Source organism: Staurois parvus, unplaced genomic scaffold (genome assembly GCF_062004578.1).
Source record: "Staurois parvus isolate SC_StPar_1 unplaced genomic scaffold, SC_StPar_1.0 ptg002491l, whole genome shotgun sequence".
Classification (NCBI taxonomy): Eukaryota; Metazoa; Chordata; class Amphibia; order Anura; family Ranidae; genus Staurois; species Staurois parvus.
This window is the reverse complement of record NW_028320287.1, coordinates 49,808-61,053: the sequence shown is the minus strand read 5'-3', so window position 1 is coordinate 61,053 and position 11,246 is coordinate 49,808. Positions and strand designations below refer to the sequence as shown.

At 56.0% G+C, this 11,246-nt stretch overlaps 1 protein-coding gene across 1 annotated transcript; it reads right to left on the bottom strand.

Annotated features, from left to right (window-relative positions):
* Positions 1 to 1,276: 1,276 nt before the first annotated feature.
* QPRT (quinolinate phosphoribosyltransferase) lies at positions 1,277 to 10,989 on the bottom strand. The gene is made up of 5 exons (XM_089666044.1): positions 10,885 to 10,989; positions 8,962 to 9,423; positions 5,576 to 5,850; positions 3,524 to 3,655; positions 1,277 to 2,946 (listed from the first exon to the last, which is right to left on the bottom strand). The coding sequence occupies exons 2-5, from the start codon at positions 9,242 to 9,244 to the stop codon at positions 2,683 to 2,685; spliced, it is 954 nt and encodes a 317-aa protein (XP_089522170.1). The 5' UTR covers positions 9,245 to 9,423; positions 10,885 to 10,989; the 3' UTR covers positions 1,277 to 2,682.
* Between the last annotated feature and the right edge of the window lie 257 nt (positions 10,990 to 11,246).

Below are 11,246 nucleotides of genomic sequence, written 5' to 3'. Positions count from 1 at the left end.
GGGTTGGGGGGGCAGTTCACAGCTCCTGGGGGAGGGGTTGGGGGGGCAGTTCACAGCTCCTGGGGGAGGGGTTGGGGGGCAGTTCACGGCTCCTGGGGGAGGGGTTGGGGGGGCAGTTCGCGGCTCCTGGGGGAGGGGTTGGGGGGCAGTTCACAGCTCCTGGGGGAGGGGTTGGGGGGGCAGTTCACAGCTCCTGGGGGAGGGGTTGGGGGGGCAGTTCACAGCTCCTGGGGGAGGGGTTGGGGGGCAGTTCACGGCTCCTGGGGGAGGGGTTGGGGGGCAGTTCACGGCTCCTGGGGGAGGGGTTGGGGGGCAGTTCACGGCTCCTGGGGAGGGGTTGGGGGGCAGTTCACAGCTCCTGGGGGAGGGGTTGGGGGGGCAGTTCGTGGCTCCTGCTCCTTGTCCCGGCACTGTACTGGCCGCCATCACTGAGCACCTTCTAAGGACTTGCAGAGCTTCTACCTCCACCCTATGAAGAGCTCCGCAGGGCTGGACTTTCTTTGGCTCCTCCTGGGCCCTCCTGCAGTCTGGGGCCCCTTCTGTCCTCATTATAATCTTCCCCCGGGTATATGGGAGGGGCTGGACAGGTGACGGCCCTGGTGGGTGTAGCACAAGGTTCACTGCTGCCTCACCCAACATTCACACAGCTTTCACCCCGGATTTTTCAGCTGACTCCAATTAGAAGAATGTGTGAATGATGAGCGATTGGTGGGTGAATGATGAGTGATTGGTGGGTGAATGATGAGCGATTGGTGGGTGAATGAGTGATTGGTGGGTGAACGATGAGCGATTGGTGGGTGAATGATGAGTGAATGATGAGCGATTGGTGGGTGAATGAGTGATTGGTGGGTGAACGATGAGCGATTGGTGGGTGAATGATGAGTGATTGGTGGGTGAATGATGAGCGATTGGTGGGTGAATGATGAGTGATTGGTGGGTGAATGATGAGTGAATGATGAGTGATTGGTGGGTGAATGATGAGTGAATGATGAGCGATTGGTGGGTGAATGATGAGTGATTGGTGGGTGAATGATGAGTGATTGGTGGGTGAATGATGAGTGATTGGTGGGTGAATGATGAGTGATTGGTGGGTGAATGGTGAGCGATTGGTGGGTGAATGGTGAGCGATTGGTGGGTGAATGATGAGTGATTGGTGGGTGAATGATGAGTGAATGATGAGTGAACGGTGGGTGAATGATGAGCGATTGGTGGGTGAATGATGAGTGAATGTTGGGTGAAAACAAATGTATGAAGAGGCCGTAGAGAGAACACCAGATGGGCTGAACAGGTAAGACAGTTTAATAGTTCTGAGTACGGCCAGGATAAGCCCCTCCCACCGCGCTCATTCCCAGTCACATGGTACGGTTTCTGCTGGGAATTCCATGACTGCCACCAATGTGTCCGACCATCAATGACACCCAAACTCCGGGGTGTCACTGCTGACCTCCTGGCTGTATCTGGCATCAAACAAGCATGTAGCCAGTGAGGCCAGGACTCCTGATCTGCATGGGTGTCAGTGACTGATGAAGAGCGGATCAGCATGACAGCCGAGGAGTCGGGAATTTCCAGCTCGATGCATCCTGGATGAGCCCTGAACTCCGGAGACGGCCGGTCTTCTCCACCATATAGGGAGGCGATATGCAGGTTCCCGGAGAGCCGGATAATGGAAGGAGATCCTGGACTGTGTGACCAGCACCGCTGCAAGCTTCCGGGGTCACAGCAAGGAACGCTGGGGGGATGGTCCAGGTATCGGGGTTAGAGCCCCAAACCATGGTGGGGACACAGATTCAGAAGCTGGGGTTAGAGGGGTCACAGGGTCAGATATCGGGTCACAGAGCTCAGGTATCAGGGTCACAGGGTCAGGTATCATGGGTCATAAGGTCAGTTATCAGGGTCATGAGGTCAGGGTCACAAGGTCAGATATCGGGGTCACAGGTGTCAGGGTCACAGGGTCAGATATCAGAGTCATGAGGTCAGGTGTTGGGGTCACAAGGTCAGATGTCGGGGTCACAGTGCTCATGTGTCGGGGTCACAGTGCTCATGTGTCGGGGTCAGATGTTGGGGTCACAGGGTCAGATATCAGGGTCATGGGGTCAGATATTGAGGTCACAGTGCTCAGGTGTTGGGGTCACAGTGCTCAGGTGTCGGAGTCAGATGTTGGGGTCACAGGGTCAGATATCAGGGTCATGGGGTCAGATATCAGGGTCACAGTGCTCATGTGTTGGGGTCAGATGTTGGAGTCACAGGGTCAGATATCAGGGTCATGGGGTCAGATATTGGGGTCACAGTGCTCAGGTGTAGGGGTCACAGGGTCAGATATCAGGGTCATGGGGTCACAAGGTCAGATATCGGGGTCACAAGGCTCAGGTGTTGGGGTCACAGGGTCAGATATCAGGGTCATGGGGTCAGGTGTTGGGGTCACAAGGTCAGATATCGGGGTCACAAGGCTCAGGTGTCGGGGTCACAGGGTCAGATATCAGGGTCATGGGGTCAGGTGTCGGGGTCACAAGGCTCAGGTGTCGGGGTCACAGGGTCAGATATCAGGGTCATGGGGTCAGGTGTCGGGGTCACAAGGCTCAGGTGTCGGGGTCACAGGGTCAGATATCAGGGTCATGGGGTCAGGTGTCGGGGTCACAAGGCTCAGGTGTCGGGGTCACAGGGTCAGATATCAGGGTCATGGGGTCAGGTGTCGGGGTCACAAGGCACAGGTGTCGGGGTCACAGGGTCAGGCGTCAGAGTTGGGGGTCCAGAAAGGGTCCGGATGCCTTTAGCCAGCTTGAGGGAGAAGTCGATGTGCGGATAGCCTTGGGTCAGGCAGCCCATGGACACTACATCCACATGGGGCCCCAGGAAGTGCAGGACATTGTGGGGGGTGACCCCTCCGGAGGCCTCCACCACCACACTGGGGTACGCCGTCTTCACCGAGAGTGCCGCATGATGGAGGGACTAGGAAGGAAGAGATACGGAGAGAACGTTACTGATCACCATCAGACGGTCATCCCAGGCAACCAATCAGAGACCTTCTCATTCTATCCAGCAAACACTGCAGCGGAGCCAATTCCTATCAGTTGTTGGTATGGGGAGGGGTTAGGGCCCCTGTCAGGTCTGTACTGCTGTCTGTGGCCCCTCTGGGGTGACTCATCCACACATACAGTTTCATCTCTGAAGCCAGAATCCAGAGAGAAGCTCACATGGCCACTGGGAGGGCATCACCTGCACCCTCCGTGTGTCTCCATCACACTTCCAGGTTTGGATCTGGTTGGTGTCCCCTCCCCGGGCGTCCCGACCTTCTGGGGGGCTGTGAATATAACTGGTTGCCCTTCTTCCTCCCACCCAGAGTAGGTGGAGTCCTATGCTTTGCCTCCATTATTCTACAGCAGCCAATAGAATGTCCCCGCAGTACCTCCAGTGCATTATGGGGCAATGAAAGAGGCCCACCCATCACTCTATGGTTGGGAGCTCCAGTCAGCCCTGGGTCAGGAAGGGGGCGGACAGCCAATGAGCAGAAAGGGCAGCTGGGTACCTCTGGGGTAAAGTTATCCAGCATGATGATATCGGCTCCAGATTCCGCAGCTTCCAGAGCCTCCTTCTCCGACCGGCACTCCACCTCCACCTTCAGAGTGTGACCAGCCACGGAGCGCACACCACGCAGGGCCTACAGGAGACAAAGACATCCACCGGGAAGATGGGGGCCAACACATCAGATGTCCATCACCTCCATAATACACCTGAAGCCCAACATAGAGACCCTATGAGGTCACAGCCAACTCCACCATCCCCCCTACTGTTCCCCCACTATCACCCCTACCATATGTCCCCCCTCCATCACCCCTACCATATGTCCCCCTCCATCACCCCTACCATATGTCCCCCCCCATCACCCCTACCATATGTCCCCCCCCCCATAACCCCTACCATATGTTCCCCCCCCCCATCACCCCTACCATATGTCCCCCCCCATCACCCCTACCATATGTCCCCCCCCCCATAACCCCTACCATATGTTCCCCCCCCCCATCACCCTACCATATGTCCCCCCCTTCACCCCTACCATATGTCCCCCTCCATCACCCCTACCATATGTCCCCCCCCCCCCAATCACCCCTACCATATGTCGTCCCCCCCCAATCACACCTACCATATGTCCCCCCCCCAATCACCCCTACCATATGTCCCCCTCCTTCACCCCTACCATATGTCCCCCCCCCAATCACCCCTACCATATGTCCCCCTCCTTCACCCCTACCATATGTCCCCATCCATCACCCCTACCATATGCCCCCCTCCATCACCTCCATAATACACCTGGAGCCCAACAAAGAGATCCTCTGAGGTCACAGACAACCCCAACATCACCCCTAGTATCCCCCACCATCACCCCTACTGTCCCCCACCATCACCCCTGTCATATGTCCCCCACCATCACCCCTGTCTTATGTCCCCCACCATCACCCCTGTCTTATGTCCCCCACCATCACCCCTACCATAAGTCCCTCTGTCATCCCTACCATACTTTCCTCTCCATCACCCCTACTGTACCTCCCCCACCATCAACCCTACCATATGTCCTCCACCATCATCCCTACCATATGTCCTCCACCATCACCCCTGCCATATCTCCTTCACCATCACCCTACCATATGTCCTCCACCATCACCCCTACCATATGTCCTCCACCATCATCCCTACCATATGTCCTCCACCATCATCCCTACCATATGTCCTCCACCATCATCCCTACCATATGTCCTCCACCATCACCCCTACCATATGTCCTCCACCATCACCCCTACCATATGTCCTCCACCATCACCCCTACCATATGTCCTCCACCATCACCCCTACCATATGTCCTCCACCATCAACCCTACCATATGTCCTCCACCATCACCCTACCATATGTCCTCCACCGTCAACCCTACCATATGTCCTCCACCATCACCCTACCATATGTCCTCCACCATCACCCCTACCACATGCCCCCCTCCCCCCATCACCCTACCATATGTCCTCCACCATCACCCCTGCCATATCTCCTTCACCATCACCCTACCATATGTCCTCCACCATCACCCTACCATATCTCCTCCACCATCACCCCTGCCATATCTCCTCCACCATCCCACCTACCATAAATCCCGCTATCATCCCTACCATACTTTCCATTCCATCATTCCTACTGTATCTCCTCCACCATCACCTGTTCTGTGAGTCCCTTACCATCACCTCCTTTGCCATCCCACCTACCATAATTCCCCCTATCATCCCTACCATACTTTCTTCTCCATCACCCTTACTGCATCTCCTTCACCATCACCTGTTCTGTATGTCCCTCACCATTACTTCTACTATATGTGTCCACCATATCTCCTTCACCATCCCACCGACCACAATCCCCCCGATCATCCCTACCATACTTTCCTCTCCATCATCACCTCTACCATATGTCCCCCACCATTACTCCTACCTTAAAGCCCCCCTAACATCCCTACCATACGTTCCTCTTCATTACTCCTATAGTAAATCCCCTTCAATTCTTTATTTATTCCCACATATAAACCCACCCATTCCTCACCTCTCGGACTCCTCCCATTGCCCATATATGGTTGTCCTTCAGCATGACCAGATCTCCAGTCCCGTAACGGTGAGTTCCAGCTCCTCCCACCAGCAGGCCATATTTCTCAGGAAGGCGGAATCCGGGCGTGGTCTTCCTGGTCCCAGTCACCTTCCCTGGCCATCCTGATGCCCTGGCATGTTCCGTCACCTTCCTAGCTAGTGTAGCCACTCCGCTGACCCGGGACAGGACGTTCAGAGCCGGCCGCTCAGCCAGGAGGAGGTCGGTGAGCTGACCTGAAACAGAGAGCAGATCATACCATATGCTGTAGGGAAGAGAAGAAACATGGGACAGCCACCTTCTAGGTCGCAATCAACCTCCCGCCATTTGCCCTCGTGGGGGGGGGGGGGATGGGGCTGATATCATAACTCTGAGAGGAAACACTCCACGGATCCAATAAAGACCCACCAGGGCCTCAAAGGATCCAATAAAGACCCACCAGGGCCTCAAACTATCCAATAAAGACCCACCAGGGCCTCAAAGGATCCAATAAAGACCCACCAGGGCCTCAAACGATCCAATAAAGACCCACCAGGGCCTCAAAGGATCCAATAAAGACCCACCAGGGCCTCAAACGATCCAATAAAGACCCACCAGGGCCTCAAAGGATCCAATAAAGACCCAACAGGGCCTCAAATGATCCAATAAAGACCCACCAGGGCCTCAAACGATCCAATAAAGACCCACCAGGGCCTCAAACGATCCAATAAAGACCCACCAGGGCCTCAAACGATCCAATAAAGACCCACCAGGGCCTACTCAGAGAAGCTCATGATTGACAGTTCACCCTTGTCAGGAGCGTCAGACAAATACCACACCCATGTATGTAGTGGGACGGAGCCGGGGAGAAGACAACCGCCAAGAGAACTGCATGTAGCAAAAGTAAACTGGGCCTGAACCAACAGACTGGGGTGTGGCCAGAGGCGGGGCTAATATCAGTGTAAGCCATTATGTATGCAGCTAATTGGTGGGATTCAGGCCAGAAGTTATCAGCTGGTACAGAAGGTTGTCCTCCGACAACCAATGAAGTGTATGCAAGGTCAAAGCATTTTTTATAGATTTAGATGGGGGCAGGGAAGGGTTAAAGCCCCTGAATTTGTTTTTTGTGTTCCATTGGGGAGATCTCCCCTCACTTCCTGTCCGGTGACACAACAGGGATCTCCATAGTGAGGTAAACCCTCTGTTAGGTGTCACCAGAACAGGTGTCCCCATTGAAAGATTTTCCTTCAGTTCCTGTTCTGGTGAAAACTCCAAATCTTGGATTTCCCCTCACTTTCGGTCTCGGTGACACTTATAGAGGGTGAATCTACTTGGCTGATGAGGAAACCCCAACCCATCACTCGTACGATGGAGACCCCCCAACCCATCGCTCATTGTACGATGGAGACCCCCCAACCCACCTCTCATTGTACGATGGAGACCCCCCAACCCACCTCTCATTGTACGATGGAGACCCCCCAACCCATCGCTCATTGTACGATGGAGACCCCCCAACCCATCGCTCATTGTACGATGGAGACCCCCCAACCCACCTCTCGTACGATGGAGACCCCCCAACCCACCGCTCATTGTACGATGGAGACCCCCCAACCCATCGCTCATTGTACGATGGAGACCCCCCAACCCATCGCTCAATGTACGATGGAGACCCCCCAACCCATCGCTCATTGTACGATGGAGACCCCCCAAACCATCACTCATTGTACGATGGAGACCCCCAACCCATCGCTCATTGTACGATGGAGACCCCCCAACCCACCTCTCATTGTACGATGGAGACCCCCCAACCCACCGCTCATTGTACGATGGAGACCCCCCAAACCATCGCTCATTGTACGATGGAGACCTCCCAACCCACCGCTCATTGTACGATGAAGACCCCCCAACCCATCGCTCATTGTACGATGGAGACCTCCCAACCCACCGCTCATTGTATGATGAAGACCCCCCCAACCCACCGCTCATTGTACGATGGAGAACCCCCAACCCACCGCTCATTGTACAATGGAGACCCCCCAACCCACCGCTCATTGTACGATGGAGACCCCCCAACCCACCGCTCATTGTACGATGGAGACCCCCCAACCCACCGCTCATTGTACGATGGAGACCTCCCAACCCACCGCTCATTGTACGATGAAGACCCCCCAACCCACCGCTCATTGTACGATGGAGACCCCCCAACCCATCGCTCATTGTACGATGGAGACCCCCCAACCCACCGCTCATTGTACGATGGAGACCCCCAACCCACCGCTCATGGTACGATGGAGACCCCCAACCCACCACTCATTGTACGATGGAGACCCCCAACCCACCACTCATTGTACGATAGAGACCCCCAACCCACCGCTCATTGTACGATGAAGACCCCCCAACCCACCGCTCATTGTACGATGGAGACCATCCAACCCATTGCCTGTTGTATGATGGAGATCATCCAACCCATTGCTTGTTGTATGATGGAAATCATCCAACCCATTGCTTGTTGTATGATGGAGACCCCCAACCCACCGCTCATTGTACGATGGAGACCACTCCACCCATCACTCATTATACAATGAAGATCCCTAAACCATCATTTGTATGACCTAAGCCTTCACTCATTATGATGGAGACCGCCCAACCCATTACGCATTATATGATGAAGATCCCTAGCCCATCAGTCATTATGTGATGGAGACCCCCAACCAATCACTTTCTTATGCAATGAGACCCCCTAACTCACTACTCAATATGTCATGGAGGCCCCCTAACTCACTACTCAATATGTCATGGAGGCCCCCTAACTCACTACTCAATATGTCATGGAGGCCCCCTAACTCACTACTCAATATGTCATGGAGGCCCCCTAACTCACTACTCAATATGTCATGGAGGCCCCCTAACTCACTACTCAATATGTCATGGAGGCCCCCTAACTCACTACTCAATATGTCATGGAGGCCCCCTAACTCACTACTCAATATCTCATGGAGGCCCCCTAACCCATCATTCACTATACAATGGAGACCCTCAACCCATCATTCATGATGTGATGGAGACCCCTAAACCATAACTTACTGTGTGACAGTGACGCCCAACCAATCGCTCATTCAAAGATGAAAACCTCCAACCCATCACTTGTATGATGGGAACCACCTAAGCCATCGCCCATTATACGATGGAGCCAAATGCCATGCAGCCATGACTGGAGTGCCTGTGGACAGGAAGTGGCTGCAAAAGGCTGCAAGGGATCAGCAGCTCTAAGATGAAACACAGGAGGAATAAAGGTGGAAACGTTTGGTTGCCTATGGAGAAGAAACATTGAGAACACTCTGTCCACCCCACCATAATGAACCTCTCACCTCGGACACTGGCCACTTTAGTGATTGGCTCCAGCCACTCTCCGTCATGGTGCTCCCACTCCACACTGCACCCGGCCTCCTCACATACGGCCTGGAAGAATGGGGACCCGGCCAGGACCCCCGCAGACTTGCAGAGAAGTATGGCCTCCTGAGACTGTGGCGTACCACCACAAGCTGCCCACCCTGCAATATCAAGGCCAGGGGCGTCCTCCGCCAACCAATCCCGAGCCAACTGATGGAGGCGGCTACGTGGCAAGAGAAGCGTCAGGTCATTGGATGCCATGGTCCACGGGGGTTGTCCTGCAGAGATGGTCCACGGGGGTTGTCCTGCAGAGATGGTCCACGGGGGTTGTCCTGCAGAGATGGTCCACGGGGGTTGTCCTGCAGAGATGGTCCACGGGGGTTGTCCTGCAGAGATGGTCCACGGGGGTTGTCCTGCAGAGATGGTCCACGGGGGTTGTCCTGCAGAGAATGGAAGAACTCATCGTCTGTCCACAACAATCCGATTCCCACCCCACCCCGGGCACCACCCTGGGCACCACCCATGATCAAAGCCACATAGTTCACCTAGGGATGGAGGCCATCGCTTGCTTCACCTTCTCACCGCCATGTTGGCGTCTCCCATCACCTCTACACAGTCTGCTCCACCAGAGTCTCCCTCCTACTGCACCCAGCAAAGGGGCTCCAGAGAAAAATGAGACCCCTGAAAGGATCATGGAGGGGGGGGTGGAGCTGAGAGCTCAGAAGTCACATGACCTATGGGAGGCGTGTGTGTAATCTGCCCCAACCTGTAACCCTCCACCCCCCTGGAACTGACGCAACTCCCATCCCCCACACCCTGGGACCCCAGACTCCCTACACCACCTGACCACATAATGAGCCCATTTCACCCCAAAATATGACCTGTTCCCCAACATTCTCTACTACCTCCCCCAACATCTCAACCCTCTGGATACCCCAATACACTGCCCCCTCACCCCCCAATTCCTGCCCTCCCCCATGACCCCTCACCCCCCGATCACTGCCCCCCTCTCTGTGTCCCCCTCACCCCCCAATTCCTGCCCTCCCCCATGACCCCTCACCCCCCGATCACTGCCCCCTCCTCTCTGTGTCCCCCTCACCCCCCGATCACTGCCCCCTCCTCTCTGTGTCCCCCTCACCCCCCGATCACTGCCCCCCTCTCTGTGTCCCCCTCACCCCCCAATTCCTGCCCTCCCCCATGACCCCTCACCCCCCGATCACTGCCCCCTCCTCTCTGTGTCCCCCTCACCCCCCGATCACTGCCCCCTCCTCTCTGTGTCCCCCTCACCCCCCGATCACTGCCCCCTCCTCTCTGTGTCCCCCTCACCCCCCCGATCACTGCCCCCCCTCTCTGTGTCCCCCTCACCCCCCGATCACTGCCCCCTCCTCTCTGTGTCCCCCTCACCCCCCAATTCCTGCCCTCCCCCATGACCCCTCACCCCCCGATCACTGCCCCCCCTCTCTGTGTCCCCCTCACCCCCCCGATCACTGCCCCCTCCTCTCTGTGTCCCCCTCACCCCCCCGATCACTGCCCCCTCCTCTCTGTGTCCCCCTCACCCCCCAATTCTTGCCCTCCCCCATGACCCCTCAGCCCCCCGATCACTGCCCCCTCCTCTCTGTGTCCCCCTCATCCCCCCGATCACTGCCCCCTCCTCTCTGTGTCCCCCTCACCCCCCAATTCCTGCCCTCCCCCATGACCCCTCACCCCCCCATCACTGCCCCCTCCTCTCTGTGTCCCCCTCCCCGCCGATCACTGCCCCCCTCTCTGTGTCCCCCTCACCCCCCCAATCACTGCCCCCCTCTCTGTGTCCCCCTCCCCCCAATCACTGCCCCCCTCTCTGTGTCCCCCTCCCCCCAATCACTGCCCCCCTCTCTGTGTCCCCCTCCCCCCAGGTCACCTACCTCAGGGATCAGGTTGGTCGGGTGGGTGAGGGGTGAGGATGATGTCGCCCTCCTCTCTATGGAGAACACGGCAATGCAGACTACCAGGTGAGAGGGGCGGAGTTCAGAGGTCACAATTCTCAGGAGGGGCGGAGCCTGTGTATATACTGAGGAGGGGGATGGGCAATAGATAAGAAGAGGAGCTCCACGTTCAGTATATACTAATACCCGGCATGGTCAGGAGTAACAATACCCGGCATGGTCAGGAGTAACAATACCCAGATTTACAGGAAGAGCGACCCTAGAGTATTATACATGAAGAGCGACCCTAGAGTATTATACATGAAGAGCGACCCTAGAGTATTATACATGAAGAGCGACCC

Bases quoted from the DNA above. Each gene is read 5' to 3' on its own strand.
- QPRT (XM_089666044.1), bottom strand. From the start codon at position 9,244: ATGGCATCCAATGACCTGACGCTTCTCTTGCCACGTAGCCGCCTCCAT. The intron at 5,851-8,961 runs GTGAGAGGTTCA...TCTCTGTTTCAG, and splicing joins TAAAGTGGCCAGTGTCCGAG to GTCAGCTCACCGACCTCCTC. The intron at 3,656-5,575 runs GTGAGGAATGGG...TGTCTCCTGTAG, and splicing joins CAATGGGAGGAGTCCGAGAG to GCCCTGCGTGGTGTGCGCTC.